Consider the following 16,843-nt stretch of genomic DNA (forward strand, 5'->3'; position numbering starts at 1 on the left):
AGATGGATGCCAAGGGGGTAAATAAGATACCCCAAACTTTTTTTTTTTTATCTAACAAGGATGTACCTCGTTAAGTTAAACATCATGCTTAGCTGTAAACATCATGAACTTAAGCTGCATGGAACTAACTGCATGGAACTAACTGAATTAGCTGCATGGAACTAACTGGGGAATTAGCTGCATGGAACTAACTGGGGAATTAGCTGCATGGAACTAACTGGGGAATTAGCTGCATGGAACTAACTGGGGAATTAGCTGCATGGAACTAACTGGGGAATTAGCGGCATGGAACTAACTGGGGAATTAGCGGCATGGCGGCGGCATGGAACTAACTGGGCATGGAATAACTAGCGGCATGGAACTAACTGGGGAATTAGCGGCATGGAACTAACTGGGGAATTAGCGGCATGGAACTAACTGGGGAATTAGCGGCATGGAACTAACTGGGGAATTAGCGGCATGGAACTAACTGGGGAATTAGCGGCATGGAACTAACTGGGGAATTAGCGGCATGGAACTAACTGGGGAATTAGCTGTCTACAAGCAGTAAAATGACATTGAGAATATAATGGTTAATAGTCTGCTCAGTATAACTGTCTGTATGTGTTTAGTGTTTTTAAACTACGACTATCAAAACATTCAATAAAATCCTCAGTTTTGGACATGAAAAAAGTTTCCACCCTTTTCTGGAGGTGGATACAATGGCAATATGACAGGTGATATGACAGGTGATATAGCCTAAATCACCTTATTTCTCAATCTGTTAATTGTGTTATGGAATAATCTGTTCAGATTGCTTCAGAAATGTTTGTATTAGGATATTAAAGGGCTGTGATCTATCTGTTATAGGGCTACTGGGATGTTGTGCTGTATCTATGATGTTATAGGGCTACTAGGATGTTGTGCTGTATCTGTTATAGGGCTACTAGGATGTTGTGCTGTATCTATGATGTTATAGGGCTACTAGGATGTTGTGCTGTATCTATGATGTTATAGGGCTACTAGGATGTTGTGCTGTATCTATGATGTTATAGGGCTACTGGGATGTTGTGCTGTATCTATGATGTTATAGGGCTACTAGGATGTTGTGCTGTATCTATGGTGTTATAGGGCTACTAGGATGTTGTACTGTATCTATGATGTTATAGGGCTACTATGATGTTGTGCTGTATCTATGATGTTATAGGGCTACTAGGATGTTGTACTGTATCTATGATGTTATAGGGCTACTAGGATGTTGTACTGTATCTATGATGTTATAGGGCTACTAGGATGTTGTGCTGTATCTATGGTGTTATAGGGCTACTAGGATGTTGTGCTGTATCTGTTATAGGGCTACTGGGATGTTGTGCTGTATCTGTTATAGGGCTACTGGGATGTTGTGCTGTATCTATCTGTTATAGGGCTACTAGGATGTTGTGCTGTATCTATGATGTTATGGGATGTTGGCTATCTAGGATGTTGTGCTGTATCTATGATGTTATAGGGCTACTAGGATGTTATAGGGCTATCTATGATGTTATGGGCTACTAGGATGTTGTGCTGTATCTATGATGTTATAGGGCTACTAGGATGTTGTGCTGTATCTATGATGTTATAGGGCTACTAGGATGTTGTGCTGTATCTATGATGTTATAGGGCTACTAGGATGTTGTGCTGTATCTATGATGTTATAGGGCTACTGGGATGTTGTGCTGTATCTATGATGTTATAGGGCTACTGGGATGTTGTGCTGTATCTATGATGTTATAGGGCTACTGGGATGTTGTGCTGTATCTGTTATAGGGCTACTGGGATGTTGTGCTGTATCTATGATGTTATAGGGCTACTGGGATGTTGTGCTGTATCTATGATGTTATAGGGCTACTAGGATGTTGTGCTGTATCTGTTATAGGGCTACTAGGATGTTGTGCTGCTGTATCTGGGATGATGTTATAGGGCTACTAGGATGTTGTGCTGTATCTATGATGTTATAGGGCTACTAGGATGTTGTGCTGTATCTGTTATAGGGCTACTGGGATGTTGTGCTGTATCTGTTATAGGGCTACTAGGATGTTGTGCTGTATCTATGATGTTATAGGGCTACTGGGATGTTGTGCTGTATCTATGATGTTATAGGGCTACTAGGATGTTGTGCTGTATCTGTTATAGGGCTACTGGGATGTTGTGCTGTATCTATGATGTTATAGGGCTACTGGGATGTTGTGCTGTATCTATGATGTTATAGGGCTACTAGGATGTTGTGCTGTATCTGTTATAGGGCTACTAGGATGTTGTGCTGTATCTGTTATAGGGCTACTGGGATGTTGTGCTGTATCTGTTATAGGGCTACTAGGATGTTGTGCTGTATCTATGGTGTTATAGGGCTACTGGGATGTTGTGCTGTATCTATGATGTTATAGGGCTACTGGGATGTTGTACTGTATCTGTTATAGGGCTACTAGGATGTTGTGCTGTATCTATGATGTTATAGGGCTACTAGGATGTTGTGCTGTATCTATGATGTTATAGGGCTACTAGGATGTTGTGCTGTATCTATGATGTTATAGGGCTACTGGGATGTTGTACTGTATCTGTTATAGGGCTACTAGGATGTTGTGCTGTATCTATGATGTTATAGGGCTACTAGGATGTTGTGCTGTATCTATGTTGTTATAGGGCTACTAGGATGTTGTGCTGTATCTATGATGTTATAGGGCTACTGGGATGTTGTGCTGTATCTGTTATAGGGCTACTGGGATGTTGTGCTGTATCTATGATGTTATAGGGCTACTAGGATGTTGTGCTGTATCTGTTATAGGGCTACTGGGATGTTGTGCTGTATCTGTTATAGGGCTACTAGGATGTTGTGCTGTATCTATGATGTTATAGGGCTACTGGGATGTTGTGCTGTATCTATGATGTTATAGGGCTACTGGGATGTTGTACTGTATCTATGATGTTATAGGGCTACTAGGATGTTGTGCTGTATCTATGGTGTTATAGGGCTACTGGGATGTTGTACTGTATCTATGATGTTATAGGGCTACTAGGATGTTGTACTGTATCTATGATGTTATAGGGCTACTAGGATGTTGTGCTGTATCTATGATGTTATAGGGCTACTAGGATGTTGTGCTGTATCTGTTATAGGGCTACTAGGATGTTGTGCTGTATCTGTTATAGGGCTACTAGGATGTTGTGCTGTATCTATGATGTTATAGGGCTACTAGGATGTTGTGCTGTATCTGTTATAGGGCTACTAGGATGTTGTGCTGTATCTGTTATAGGGCTACTGGGATGTTGTGCTGTATCTATGATGTTATAGGGCTACTAGGATGTTGTACTGTGTCTATGATGTTATAAGGCTACTGGGATGTTGTGCTGTATCTATGATGTTGTGCTGTATCTATGATGTTATAGGGCTACTAGGATGTTATAGGGCTACTAGGATGTTGTGCTGTATCTATGATGTTGTGCTGTATCTATGATGTTATAGGGCTACTAGGATGTTGTGCTGTATCTATGATGTTATAGGGCTACTAGGATGTTGTGCTGTATCTATGATGTTATAGGGCTACTGGGATGTTGTACTGTATCTGTTATAGGGCTACTAGGATGTTGTGCTGTATCTATGATGTTATAGGGCTACTAGGATGTTGTGCTGTATCTGTTATAGGGCTACTGGGATGTTGTGCTGTATCTGTTATAGGGCTACTAGGATGTTGTACTGTATCTATGATGTTATAGGGCTACTAGGATGTTGTGCTGTATCTATGATGTTATAGGGCTACTAGGATGTTGTACTGTATCTATGGTGTTATAGGGCTACTAGGATGTTGTACTGTATCTATGATGTTATAGGGCTACTAGGATGTTGTACTGTATCTATGATGTTATAGGGCTACTGGGATGTTGTACTGTATCTGTTATAGGGCTACTAGGATGTTGTGCTGTATCTGTTATAGGGCTACTAGGATGTTGTGCTGTATCTGTTATAGGGCTACTAGGATGTTGTACTGTATCTGTTATAGGGCTACTAGGATGTTGTGCTGTATCTGTTATAGGGCTACTAGGATGTTGTGCTGTATCTGTTATAGGGCTACTAGGATGTTGTGCTGTATCTGTTATAGGGCTACTAGGATGTTGTGCTGTATCTATGATGTTATAGGGCTACTGGGATGTTGTGCTGTATCTGTTATAGGGCTACTAGGATGTTGTACTGTATCTATGGTGTTATAGGGCTACTGGGATGTTGTGCTGTATCTGTGGTGTTATAGGGCTACTAGGATGTTGTACTGTATCTATGATGTTATAGGGCTACTGGGATGTTGTGCTGTATCTGTTATAGGGCTACTGGGATGTTGTGCTGTATCTGTTATAGGGCTACTAGGATGTTGTGCTGTATCTATGATGTTATAGGGCTACTGGGATGTTGTGCTGTATCTGTTATAGGGCTACTGGGATGTTGTGCTGTATCTATGATGTTATAGGGCTACTGGGATGTTGTGCTGTATATATGATGTTATAGGGCTACTGGGATGTTGTGCTTTATCTTGTGTTTCCTTGTCTCAATTGTTTGCCTAATTCATGTAGGGGTCGGCCAGAGGAAAATGCCATTCACAACAGGAAACGGCCGAGGATTGATTATCCAGCAGAGTTCCCACAGAGACCAGGTTACTATTACTACCATATGAATTGGTACAGTATGAAAATGATCTATGTCCCTAATGTCACCCTATTCCCTATATAGTGCACTACTTTAGACCAGAGCCCTATGGAACCCTATTCCCTATATAGTACACTACTTTAGACCAGAGCCCTATGGAACCCTATTCCCTATATAGTGCACTACTTTAGACCAGAGCCCTATGGAACCCTATTCCCTATATAGTACACTACTTTAGACCAGAGTCCTATGGAACCCTATTCCCTATATATAGTGCACTACTTTAGACCAGAGCCCTATGGAACCCTATTCCCTATATAGTGCACTACTTTAGACCAGAGCCCTATGGAACCCTATTCCCTATATAGTGCACTACTTTAGACCAGAGTCCTATAGAACCCTATTCCCTATATAGTGCACTACTTTAGACCAGAGCCCTATGGAACCCTATTCCCTATATAGTGCACTACTTTAGACCAGAGTCCTATAGAACCCTATTCCCTATATAGTGCACTACTTTAGACCAGAGCCCTATGGAACCCTATTCCCTATATATATAGTGCACTATTTTAGACCAGAACCCTATTCCCTATATAGGGCACTAATTTTGACCTGCGTCCGCCCACCATTTGGGCACATAACTACTTATTGTATTGGGTACAGTACATTGTTTATTATAAGGACAGGAAATGCCAGCCTGGTGGTCAGCCATGAGCAGTAGATCTGCTGTGTTCGGAGCAAACCATGGTGCTGAAACGTGGAGTCGTCATTTATCAAACACTTCTACATTCATTACTAAATTATGCCGTACGTAAATTATTGGGATTTATTTAACTGTCGCACACTATATATAGATAGATGGAGCAAGCAAGCATGTTTTCATTGATAATTCAGAGCCATATTATATTTGTAAGGGAGTGAACGAGCACCACAACCCCTGCCTGACACTCTCCATACACTGTGGTACCAAAAACACCCTCCGTTCACCCTCTGGTAACACAAACACCCTCCGTTCACCCTCTGTGGTACCAAAAACACCCTCCGTTCACCCTCTGGTAACACAAACACCCTCCGTTCACCCTCTGTGGTACCAAAAACACCCTCCGTTCACCCTCTGGTAACACAAACACCCTCCGTTCACCCTCTGGTAACACAAACACCCTCCGTTCACCCTCTGGTAACACAAACACCCTCCGTTCACCTTCTGTGGTACCAAAAACACCCTCCGTTCACCCTCTGTGGTAACACAAACACCCTCCGTTCACCTTCTGTGGTAACACAAACACCCTCCGTTCACCTTCTGTGGTAACACAAACACCCTCCGTTCACCTTCTGTGGTAACACAAACACCCTCCGTTCACCTTCTGTGGTAACACAAACACCCTCCGTTCACCCTCTGTGGTAACAAAAACACCCTCCGTTCACCCTCTGTGGTAACAAAAACACCCTCCGTTCACCTTCTGTGGTAACACAAACACCCTCCGTTCACCTTCTGTGGTAACACAAACACCCTCCGTTCACCCTCTGTGGTAACACAAACACCCTCCGTTCACCTTCTGTGGTAACACAAACACCCTCCGTTCACCTTCTGTGGTAACACAAACACCCTCCGTTCACCTTCTGTGGTAACACAAACACCCTCCGTTCACCCTCTGTGGTAACACAAACACCCTCCGTTCACCCTCTGTGGTAACACAAACACCCTCCGTTCACCTTCTGTGGTAACACAAACACCCTCCGTTCACCCTCTGTGGTGACACAAACACCCTCCGTTCACCCTCTTTGGTACCAAAACACCCTCCGTTCACCCTCTGTGGTACCAAAAACACCCTCCGTTCACCCTCTGTGGTAACACAAACACCCTCCGTTCACCTTCTGTGGTAACACAAACACCCTCCGTTCACCCTCTGTGGTGACACAAACACCCTCCGTTCACCCTCTTTGGTACCAAAAACACCCTCCGTTCACCCTCTGTGGTAACAAAAACACCCTCCGTTCACCTTCTGTGGTAACAAAAACACCCTCCGTTCACCTTCTGTGGTAACAAAAACACCCTCCGTTCACCCTCTGTGGTAACACAAACACCCTCCGTTCACCTTCTGTGGTAACACAAACACCCTCCGTTCACCTTCTGTGGTAACACAAACACCCTCCGTTCACCCTCTGTGGTACCAAAAACACCCTCCGTTCACCCTCTGTGGTAACACAAACACCCTCCGTTCACCTTCTGTGGTAACACAAACACCCTCCGTTCACCCTCTGTGGTGACACAAACACCCTCCGTTCACCCTCTTTGGTACCAAAAACACCCTCCGTTCACCCTCTGTGGTACCAAAAACACCCTCCGTTCACCCTCTGTGGTAACACAAACACCCTCCGTTCACCTTCTGTGGTAACACAAACACCCTCCGTTCACCCTCTGTGGTGACACAAACACCCTCCGTTCACCCTCTTTGGTACCAAAAACACCCTCCGTTCACCCTCTGTGGTAACAAAAACACCCTCCGTTCACCTTCTGTGGTAACAAAAACACCCTCCGTTCACCCTCTCTGGTAACACAAACACCCTCCGTTCACCCTCTGTGGTAACAAAAACAGCCTCATTTGCTGTATGGTTTGTAGATGTTGGAAGGGGGTCATGATCGTTCAGATAAGAAAGTGCAATGTCAAATATTAGTGACATTTCTGTAGAGCTGTGGGCAGAATGTTGTACTATTTTTCAATGATTCTGTTCAAACCATTTAAAGTAAATGCAACAGCCCACGCTGTGAAAAATTACAAATATTAATTGTTCAATATTTCGTTTTATCAATTGATGTTCCTATAGCCTGCCTTGGTTTGAGGCTCTGAGATCTATAGATTGTGTTTCTATGGCCTGCCTTGGTTTAGGCTCTGAGATCAATAGATTGTGTTTCTATGGCCTGCCTTGGTTTAGGCTCTGAGATCAATAGATTGTGTTTCTACGGCCTGCCTTGGTTTAGGCTCTGAGATCAATAGATTGTGTTTCTACGGCCTGCCTTGGTTTAGGCTCTGAGATCAATAGATTGTGTTTCTACGGCCTGCCTTGGTTTAGGCTCTGAGATCTATAGATTGTGTTTCTATGGCCTGCCATTATTATAATCCCGGGTGCGTCAAACACCTGTTTTGTGATTTGCCGTCAACTTCATAATATGTATAAATACCGACCTTTGGACAACTGGTGCGCACAAGGTTAGGAGTATTTGTGGTTTGTGTGGAAGGGGTCATGATCGTTCAGATAAAGTGCAATGTCAAATTTTAGTGACATTTCTGTAGAGCTGTGGGCAGACATGTTGTACTATTTTTCGATTCTGTTCACCTTGATGATAAATGTGGCCACGGGAAATAAACAGAAAATGATGGCCGACGTTCTGCGGTCAGAGGTGATTGGACGGCCACCTTCTGCGCATGGCCAACGTTGGTGTTGGTTTGTCTTGTCCTTTTTATTGGTAACAGGATCTGACCGATAGAATGTGGTCTTGAAAACTACTTGGAGTTTCAAATGAAAGCTCATTGGATCCATTCATGCAACCATATGGACAAAAGGTTGAATCCAGATGAACGATTGTCTACTGTTGCAGATATGGGTTACTATGGGTACATGTGACTGCTGTCTGAATTGCATTTCATATGGTACTATGGTATTTGGTATTGTGATGTTTTCCACCCTTTGGGATGGTAGTTGTTATATCGCACAATGTTATGTAGTATATTATGTATTCTTTGAAGTATGTGTTCATAAGTAGTGATTCAAGATCGTATTGACTCCTGGTGACTGACTATATCAGGACCAAACATTTAGGAAACCAGAGCTAGTGTCTCTACTGTTGACTGACGATATCAGGACCAAACATTTAGGAAACCAGAGCTAGTGTCTCTACTGGTGACTGACGATATTAGGACCAAACATTTAGGAAACCAGAGCTAGTGTCTCTACTGGTGACTGACGATATCAGGACCAAACATTTAGGAAACCAGAGCTAGATGTCTCTACTGGTGACTGACGATATTAGGACCAAACATTTAGGAAACCAGAGCTAGTGTCTCTACTGGTGACTGACGATATCAGGACCAAACATTTAGGAAACCAGAGCTAGTGTCTCTACTGGTGACTGACGATATCAGGACCAAACATTTAGGAAACCAGAGCTAGTGTCTCTACTGGTGACTGACGATATTAGGACCAAACATTTAGGAAACCAGAGCTAGTGTCTCTACTGGTGACTGACGATATCAGGACCAAACATTTAGGAAACCAGAGCTAGTGTATCTTTGTAGACAGAGAGGCGTTACATCGGGACATACTCGCCAGTCAGTGAATCAGCTTCTCTCTCTTCGTACAGGCTTTACACTGGACCCTCACAACCCGCCAGTTGACCGGTAAGTACCTCACAACAGACTCACCTTTGACCCCAAATCTAAACCCTAGCCCATAGGCACCTGTGTAGCTTGGAGAGGATTGGGTAGGGTATAAGCAATACAGTAAACCTTTCACCTGGCCTATCAAAGGGCAAGACAAAAGATGGCACCATATTGCTTCCATCAACCCAGTCCTCTTTGTGCTCCGCAAGTGACAAGTGGTCGATTTTTAGGGCACGTGGTTCCTCTCCACCAATCATTCCCAAGTCTTCCCCTCTCCACCAATCGTTTCCTTGCCCTTCCTCTCTCCACCAATTCTTCCCAGCCCCTTGCCCCCCCCCCCCAACCAATAATCAGTCCATTTTTTCCCAAGGCGGTTCCCCACTGGAGCGAGGAGAGATGTTTTTCTCAATGGGGTGAGTTCAGGGGCACCCTGCTATTGATTTCAGTTATATATTAAACTGTCATTGATATTAACATGTGGTTCATTTGATCCCCAGTCCTATTGATAGTAACATGTGGTTCATTTGATCCCCAGTCCTATTGATAGTAACATGTGGTTCATTTGATCCCCAGTCCTATTGATAGTAACATGTGGTTCATTTGATCCCCAGTCCTATTGATAGTAACATGTGGTTCATTTGATCCCCAGTCCTATTGATAGTAACATGTGGTTCATTTGATCCCCAGTCCTATTGATAGTAACATGTGGTTCATTTGATCCCCAGTCCTATTGATAGTAACATGTGGTTCATTTGATCCCCAGTCCTATTGATAGTAACATGTGGTTCATTTGATCCCCAATCCTATTGATAGTAACATGATGTGGTTCATTTGATCCCCAGTCCTATTGATAGTAACATGTGGTTCATTTGATCCACAGTTCTATTGATAGTAACATGATGTGGTTCATTTGATCCCCAGTCCTATTGATAGTAACATGTGGTTCATTTGATCCCCAGTCCTATTGATAGTAACATGATGTGGTTCATTTGATCCCCAGTCCTATTGATAGTAACATGATGTGGTTAATTTGATCCCCAGTCCTATTGATAGTAACATGTGGTTCATTTGATCCCCAGTCCTATTGATAGTAACATGTGGTTCATTTGATCCCCAGTCCTATTGATAGTAACATGATGTGGTTAATTTGATCCCCAGTCCTATTGATAGTAACATGTGGTTCATTTGATCCCCAGTCCTATTGATAGTAACATGTGGTTCATTTGATCCCCAGTCCTATTGATAGTAACATGTGGTTCATTTGATCCCCAGTCCTATTGATAGTAACATGTGGTTCATTTGATCCACAGTCCTATTGATAGTAACATGTGGTTCATTTGATCCCCAGTCCTATTGATAGTAACATGTGGTTCATTTGATCCACAGTCCTATTGATAGTAACATGTGGTTCATTTGATCCCCAGTCCTATTGATAGTAACATGTGGTTCATTTGATCCACAGTCCTATTGATAGTAACATGATGTGGTTCATTTGATCCCCAGTCCTATTGATAGTAACATGATGTGGTTCATTTGATCCCCAGTCCTATTGATAGTAACATGTGGTTCATTTGATCCCCAGTCCTATTGATAGTAACATGATGTGGTTCATTTGATCCACAGTCCTATTGATAGTAACATGTGGTTCATTTGATCCCCAGTCCTATTGATAGTAACATGATGTGGTTCATTTGATCCCCAGTCCTATTGATAGTAACATGTGGTTCATTTGATCCACAGTCCTATTGATAGTAACATGTGGTTCATTTGATCCCCAATCCTATTGATAGTAACATGTGGTTCATTTGATCCCCAGTCCTATTGATAGTAACATGTGGTTCATTTGATCCCCAGTCCTATTGATAGTAACATGTGGTTCATTTGATCCCCAGTCCTATTGATAGTAACATGTGGTTCATTTGATCCCCAGTCCTATTGATAGTAACATGTGGTTCATTTGATCCCCAGTCCTATTGATAGTAACATGTGGTTCATTTGATCCCCAGTCCTATTGATAGTAACATGTGGTTCATTTGATCCACAGTCCTATTGATAGTAACATGTGGTTCATTTGATCCCCAGTCCTATTGATAGTAACATGTGGTTCATTTGATCCCCAGTCCTATTGATAGTAACATGATGTGGTTCATTTGATCCACAGTTCTATTGATAGTAACATGTGGTTCATTTGATCCCCAGTCCTATTGATAGTAACATGATGTGGTTCATTTGATCCCCAGTCCTATTGATAGTAACATGATGTGGTTCATTTGATCCCCAGTCCTATTGATAGTAACATGATGTGGTTCATTTGATCCACAGTCCTATTGATAGTAACATTGTGGTTCATTTGATCCACAGTCCTACAACGATTACATGAGAGAGTTCCACCACACCATTGGGCAGCCTACTCCTTGGCAAGGAATGGTATGTTAAAAATGATTTAGAATGTACATGTTACATGTTCTAGAATCTATAGTAGATGCTAAATGTTCTAGAATCGGTCATTGTCCCTAAGCAATTTGTATGTCTAGTCCTAAATGTGGGACTTGGTAAAAATGTCCATCTGACGCTAGTGGGAATTTATCATACCATCCTGGTCAGCAGCATACCACCCTGCATACCACTGCTGGCTTGCTTCTGAAGCTAAGCGGGGTTGGTCCTGGTCAGCAGCATACCACCCTGCATCCCACTGCAGGCTTGCTTCTGAAGCTAAGCGGGGTTGGTCCTGGTCAGCAGCATACCACCCTGCATCCCACTGCAGGCTTACTTCTGAAGCTAAGCGGGGTTGGTCCTGGTTGGTCCCTGAATGGGACACCAGATGCTGCTGGAAGTGGTTTGGAGGGCCAGTAGGAGGCACCCTTTCCTCTGGTCTAAAAAATATCCCAATGGCCCAGGGCAGTGATTTGGGACATTGCCCTAAGTAGGGTGCTGTCTTTCAGATGGACCGTTAAACGGGTGTCATGACTCTGTGGTCCCTAAATATCCCATGGCACTTAACGTAAGAGTAGGACTGTTAACCCTGGTGTCATGGCTAAATTCCCAATCTGGCCCTCATATCATCACGGTCACCTAATCATCCCCAGTTTACAATTGGCTCATTCATCACCCTCTCCCGTGTTGCTATAAATGAGAATGTGTTCTCAGTCAACTTAAAAAAATAAGGGTCAAATAAAATATCAATCTCCCTCTTGCCTTCATTATGTGCTTTCAGTAAATTGACCTGATGTCTAACTATGCTCAGTCTGAATGACTGATAGCAGGTGAACTTCATCTTGATTGGTTGATGCCAGTATCTGATGGTATGAAAGATATTTGCACTGTGCTAAATCAAACTCTGCTGAGAATTAAAGCAACTCGCCCCAGCTTTTCACCCTGAAAAATCTACTATTTACATATTATTCTAACAAATGCCCCTCGTACGTTTATAGCCAATGGGGTATTTGCCAATGAGTTCAGTAACCATTGTCCCGTTTCCTGTATAAAAAAAAATGTTAAACTTCCTAAATCTCACTTGCGCGTTATTACAAAGACATTGTAGGAATTTTATCCTCTCTGGGAAATTACTCTAAAAATCAAACTTTCATGAAATCACACATGTAAGATACCACATCCAGCCAACATGTCAGATTTCAAAAAGGCTTTTCGGTGAAAGCAAACGATGCTATTATCTGAGGATAGCACCTCTGTAAACAGAGAGAAAAGCATATTTCAACCCTGCAGGCGCAACACAGAACGCAGAAATAAAAATATAAATCATGCCTTACCTTTGACGAGCTTCTTCTGTTGGCACTCCAATATGTCCCATAAACATCACAAATGGTCCTTTTTGTTCGATTAATCCCGTCCATATATATCCAAAATGTCCATTTATTTGGTGCGTTTGATCCAGAAAAACACTGGTTCCAACTTGCGCAACGTGACGATAAAATATCTCAAAAGTAACCTGTAAACTTTGCCAAAACCTTTCAAACTACTTTTGTAATAACTTTAGGTATTTGTTAACTTAAATAATCGATGAAATTGAGGACTTGATGATCTGTGTTCATTACAGGAGGAAAACAAACTGTAGCTAGCTTTCTGGTCACGCACCTCTATCGAACAGTACACTTGAAGTGACCCTCATTCTGAACAGTGCTACTTCTTCATTACACAAAGGAAAAATCCCAACCAATTTCTAAAGACTGGTGACATCCAGTGGAAGCGGTAGGAACTGCAAGAAGGTCCCTTAGAAATCTGGATTCCCAATGAAAAAACATTGAAAATAGAGTGACCTCAAAAAAACAAAATCTGGATGGTTTGTCCTCTGGGTTTCGCCTGCTAAATAAGTTCTGTTATAGTCACAGACATGATTCAAACAGTTTTAGAAACGTCGGTGTTTTCTATCCAAATCTACTAATAATATGCATATCTTATCTTCTGGGGATAAGCAGGCAGTTGAATTTGGGGCATGCATTTCAACCGGACGTGTAAATACTGCCCCCTGTCACCAAGAAGTTAATGAGACATTTTTTTTGTCTGAGCTGGGGTGGATGTGTCGACTGTCATTGACTTGGATCAGGCCCTTAATTGTTTGATTTCCCCGTCTAACTATGTTGCAGATAAACATGCACCGTACAAAAAGCTATGGGTAAAAGACTGATTTAATCCTCGGATTACGCATGATTTGCCTGAGAAATTACAGGAACAAAATATATCTTGGGTTAAGACTAGACGGACTGATTCTACATCTGATTGGCAGCCTTTCGGACATTTGAGAAATAGATGTTCATCCCTGAACTCCTTGAATTGTATATCAGAGTGAGGGTAATCCAGCGAACTTCTGGAAAGTGGTCAAATATTTGACTGCCTCTGGTCCCATACCAGACAAAATTGACATTTTGTGGTGCTTTTAATAACCATTTTTGCTTCAGCAGGCCACCTGTTTCAAATAAGTCTGAAAATTCATCTCATTCCACTAGAGGGAGACCTTTAGTCACCTCAGAACAGATAGTGCATCAGTCTGTACAAACAGACTCACATTTTATTTTCACTTCAACCACTTGATGTCTAAGTGCTTTGGTACAGATTGACTTTAATTAAACCATAGGAGCTGATTCACTTGATTCCTTCAAAATGCAGTATAAAAAATGATTCAGATTATAAAACAGTATAATAGGAGCTGATTCACTTGATTCCTTCTAAATGCAGTATAAAACCATAGGAGCTGATTCACTTTATTCCTTCTAAATGCAGTATAAAACCATAGGAGCTGATTCACTTGATTCCTTCTAAATGCAGTATAAAACCGTAGGAGCTGATTCACTTTATTCCTTCTAAATGCAGTATAAAACCATAGGAGCTGATTCACTTGATTCCTTCTAAATGCAGTATAAAACTGGAGCTGAACCACTTCAAAATGCAGTATAAAACCATAGGAGCTGATTATGATTCCTTCAAAATGCAGTATAAAACCATAGGAGCTGATGATTCCTTCTAAAAATAAAATGTAGGAGCTGATTCCTTGATTCCTTCAAAATGCAGTATAAAAAGGAGCTGATTCACTTGATTCCTTCAAAATGCACTTTAGGAGCTTTATTGAGCTATATATTGTTATTTTTACTTGTTTCTGGTGATATTCCTAAAATATGTCTTTCCCCTACATAAAGGAGGAGATCCTTCTGACTTTGTTTATTATGGAATTTGGACGGTAGTTATCTTGCCTTTTCCAAAGTTTTAGAATCTCTGGCCAACTGATACCTAAGTACTTTGTTTCTTTTTATTTCCACTTCCTCTATTCATAATGTGCACCAATCCGGTTTTAGACTTGGACATAGCAGTGTTTCAGCTGCTTGTTTCAGATCAGTGTCTGTACTGTATAAACCTGTCAGCAACGGGCGTGGCTGAAGTAGTCCAATCCACTCATTTTTGAAAGGGTGTGGGTGTGGGTGTGTGTGTGTATAGTGTTGATACATCTCTATCTAGTTTCATATATCTACATCTCTATGGTTTGATTAATCAAAAGAGAAAAATCCAGCTAAACGAAAGACCTGATTGGTCGAAACAGGTTGCCGTATGCGACCTTCTGTAATATAATAGGCTGATCGGCTCCTACCTTTTTTAAAATATTTTTTGGGGGTGAATAGTTTATCTGCATCACACTGACCACTTTATCAACCTGCCATTCAGGGGACTTTTTTCTTCTTCTCCACTGACCTGTTCATCCATTAATTGTATAAATCTAATAAGATGCTCCTTTTCGTCTGTAGGCACAGTACCCTGGGATGGAGCAGCCACCTCACCACCCGTTCTACCAGCACCATCCTCCACCTCCCCAGGCACACCCACCCTATGCTGGGCAACACCCTGTACCACACGACGCCCGCTTCAGAGAACCTGTACCACACGACGCCCGCTTCAGAGAACCTGTACCACACGACGCCCGCTTCAGAGAGAAGAGACTTGTCCGCTCATATAGCTCCAGCGTGGTAAAAGCTTATTTCTGCTCTGATGTGATTACTTGTTTTAAAAGAGGACATGGAGGGCAGTGGAAGTTGATTTAAAAACACAACAGAAAATTACAAATGAAGACTTAAGGGCTGAATTAATTACTACTTTTTGTTTATCAATATAAAGAAGAGCTTTTATCAACTTCCACTGAGTGGCTGGATATCTTCGTCACTTCAGTTTACTCCTCATGCACCTTGTTTGGAGCCAGTGTTCCCTTGTCTTTTGTAGTGACCACTTGTTTTGCCATACGATGAAACTGTGGAATTGTTTAATTTAGTTACAATACAGGTGTTTTTAATATAATAATAATAATAATAATATATCCCATTTAGCAGACGCTTTTGTTTACAATTTAGTTACAATACAGGTGTTTTTATAAGTAGTTTGCTCCACTGAGCTCGTACTTGATAGGTGTCCAGTGCCCAGCCTACCCAACAGAAGGACTGTGCATTACCCACATTACCCCACTCACATATCAAATGTTCACTTCAATGTGTTAACGTCCAGAGGTGGGAGTTTAACTAGTGAACACCACATGTTCAAAGGTTCGGGGCGGCAGGGTAGCCTGGTGGTTAGAGCGTTGGACTAGTAACCGAAAGGTTGCAAGTTCGAATCCCCGAGCTGGCAAGCTGTCCTTCTGCCCCTGAACAGGCAGTTAACCCACTGTTCCTAGGCCGTCATTGAAAATAAGAATTTGTTCTTAACTGACTTGCCTAGTAAAATAAAGGTAAAATTAAACATCTCTCTCCCTCTGCAGCATGACTATGACATGCGAGTGGATGACTTCCTGAGACGGACCCAGGCCGTGGTGACCAGTCGCCGCAGCCGTCCACGGGAACGAGACAGGCAGAGGGAGCGAGAACGGCCCAGAGATACACGCCGGGACCGAGATCGTGGACGCCACCGGGAGAGAGACAGGATCAGGGACAGGGAGAAGGAGAGGGGGCACTACAGGAGATAATCAAGGACTAAAATCAAACAGCAAGTCCTGCAGTAGTTTATTTTACCGCGTTTCCTCTTTATAAATAAGCTGTGTCTTTTTAAGTGATTGTGTACTTTTTTTTTTTTTTTTTTGTTAAGTCATCCACTCATGTGTATCATAAATGCAGTGTAACTGAACAAAGGCAATAACAAGAGAAAGTGGTTTGGAGCGTGAAACTATTGCAGATGTGATGTTAGTTTTTTTTTTGTTTCTTCCTTAGACCCAGACAGACAGTAATGACTTTTTAAATGTTTTTTCATGCCATGTTGTCTTTTTATGTTGTTCCATAATTGTACCTGGTTCACATTAAGATCTTGCTACTTAAAGGGGTATAATTGAGTTGTA

At 42.1% G+C, this 16,843-nt stretch overlaps 1 protein-coding gene across 2 annotated transcripts in view; it reads left to right on the forward strand.

Moving 5' to 3' along the window:
* LOC135548043 (YTH domain-containing protein 1-like) overlaps positions 1 to 16,587 on the forward strand; it is a 41,125-nt gene extending 24,538 nt beyond the window's left edge. Inside the window, exons 10-15 of one of the 2 annotated variants that reach the window (XM_064977241.1) lie at positions 4,576 to 4,655; positions 9,009 to 9,045; positions 9,398 to 9,440; positions 11,389 to 11,454; positions 15,276 to 15,494; positions 16,274 to 16,587. In XM_064977241.1, coding sequence (XP_064833313.1) covers positions 4,576 to 4,655; positions 9,009 to 9,045; positions 9,398 to 9,440; positions 11,389 to 11,454; positions 15,276 to 15,494; positions 16,274 to 16,477 — 649 coding nt within the window. In that variant the 3' untranslated portion in view covers positions 16,478 to 16,587. The remainder of the gene's footprint in view (positions 1 to 4,575; positions 4,656 to 9,008; positions 9,046 to 9,397; positions 9,441 to 11,388; positions 11,455 to 15,275; positions 15,495 to 16,273) is intronic. The other variant, XM_064977242.1, reaches the window with a different exon arrangement.
* The last annotated feature ends 256 nt before the right edge of the window (positions 16,588 to 16,843 follow it).

The sequence above is a fragment of the Oncorhynchus masou genome, chromosome 11, assembly GCF_036934945.1.
Source record: "Oncorhynchus masou masou isolate Uvic2021 chromosome 11, UVic_Omas_1.1, whole genome shotgun sequence".
NCBI lineage: Eukaryota > Metazoa > Chordata > Actinopteri > Salmoniformes > Salmonidae > Oncorhynchus > Oncorhynchus masou.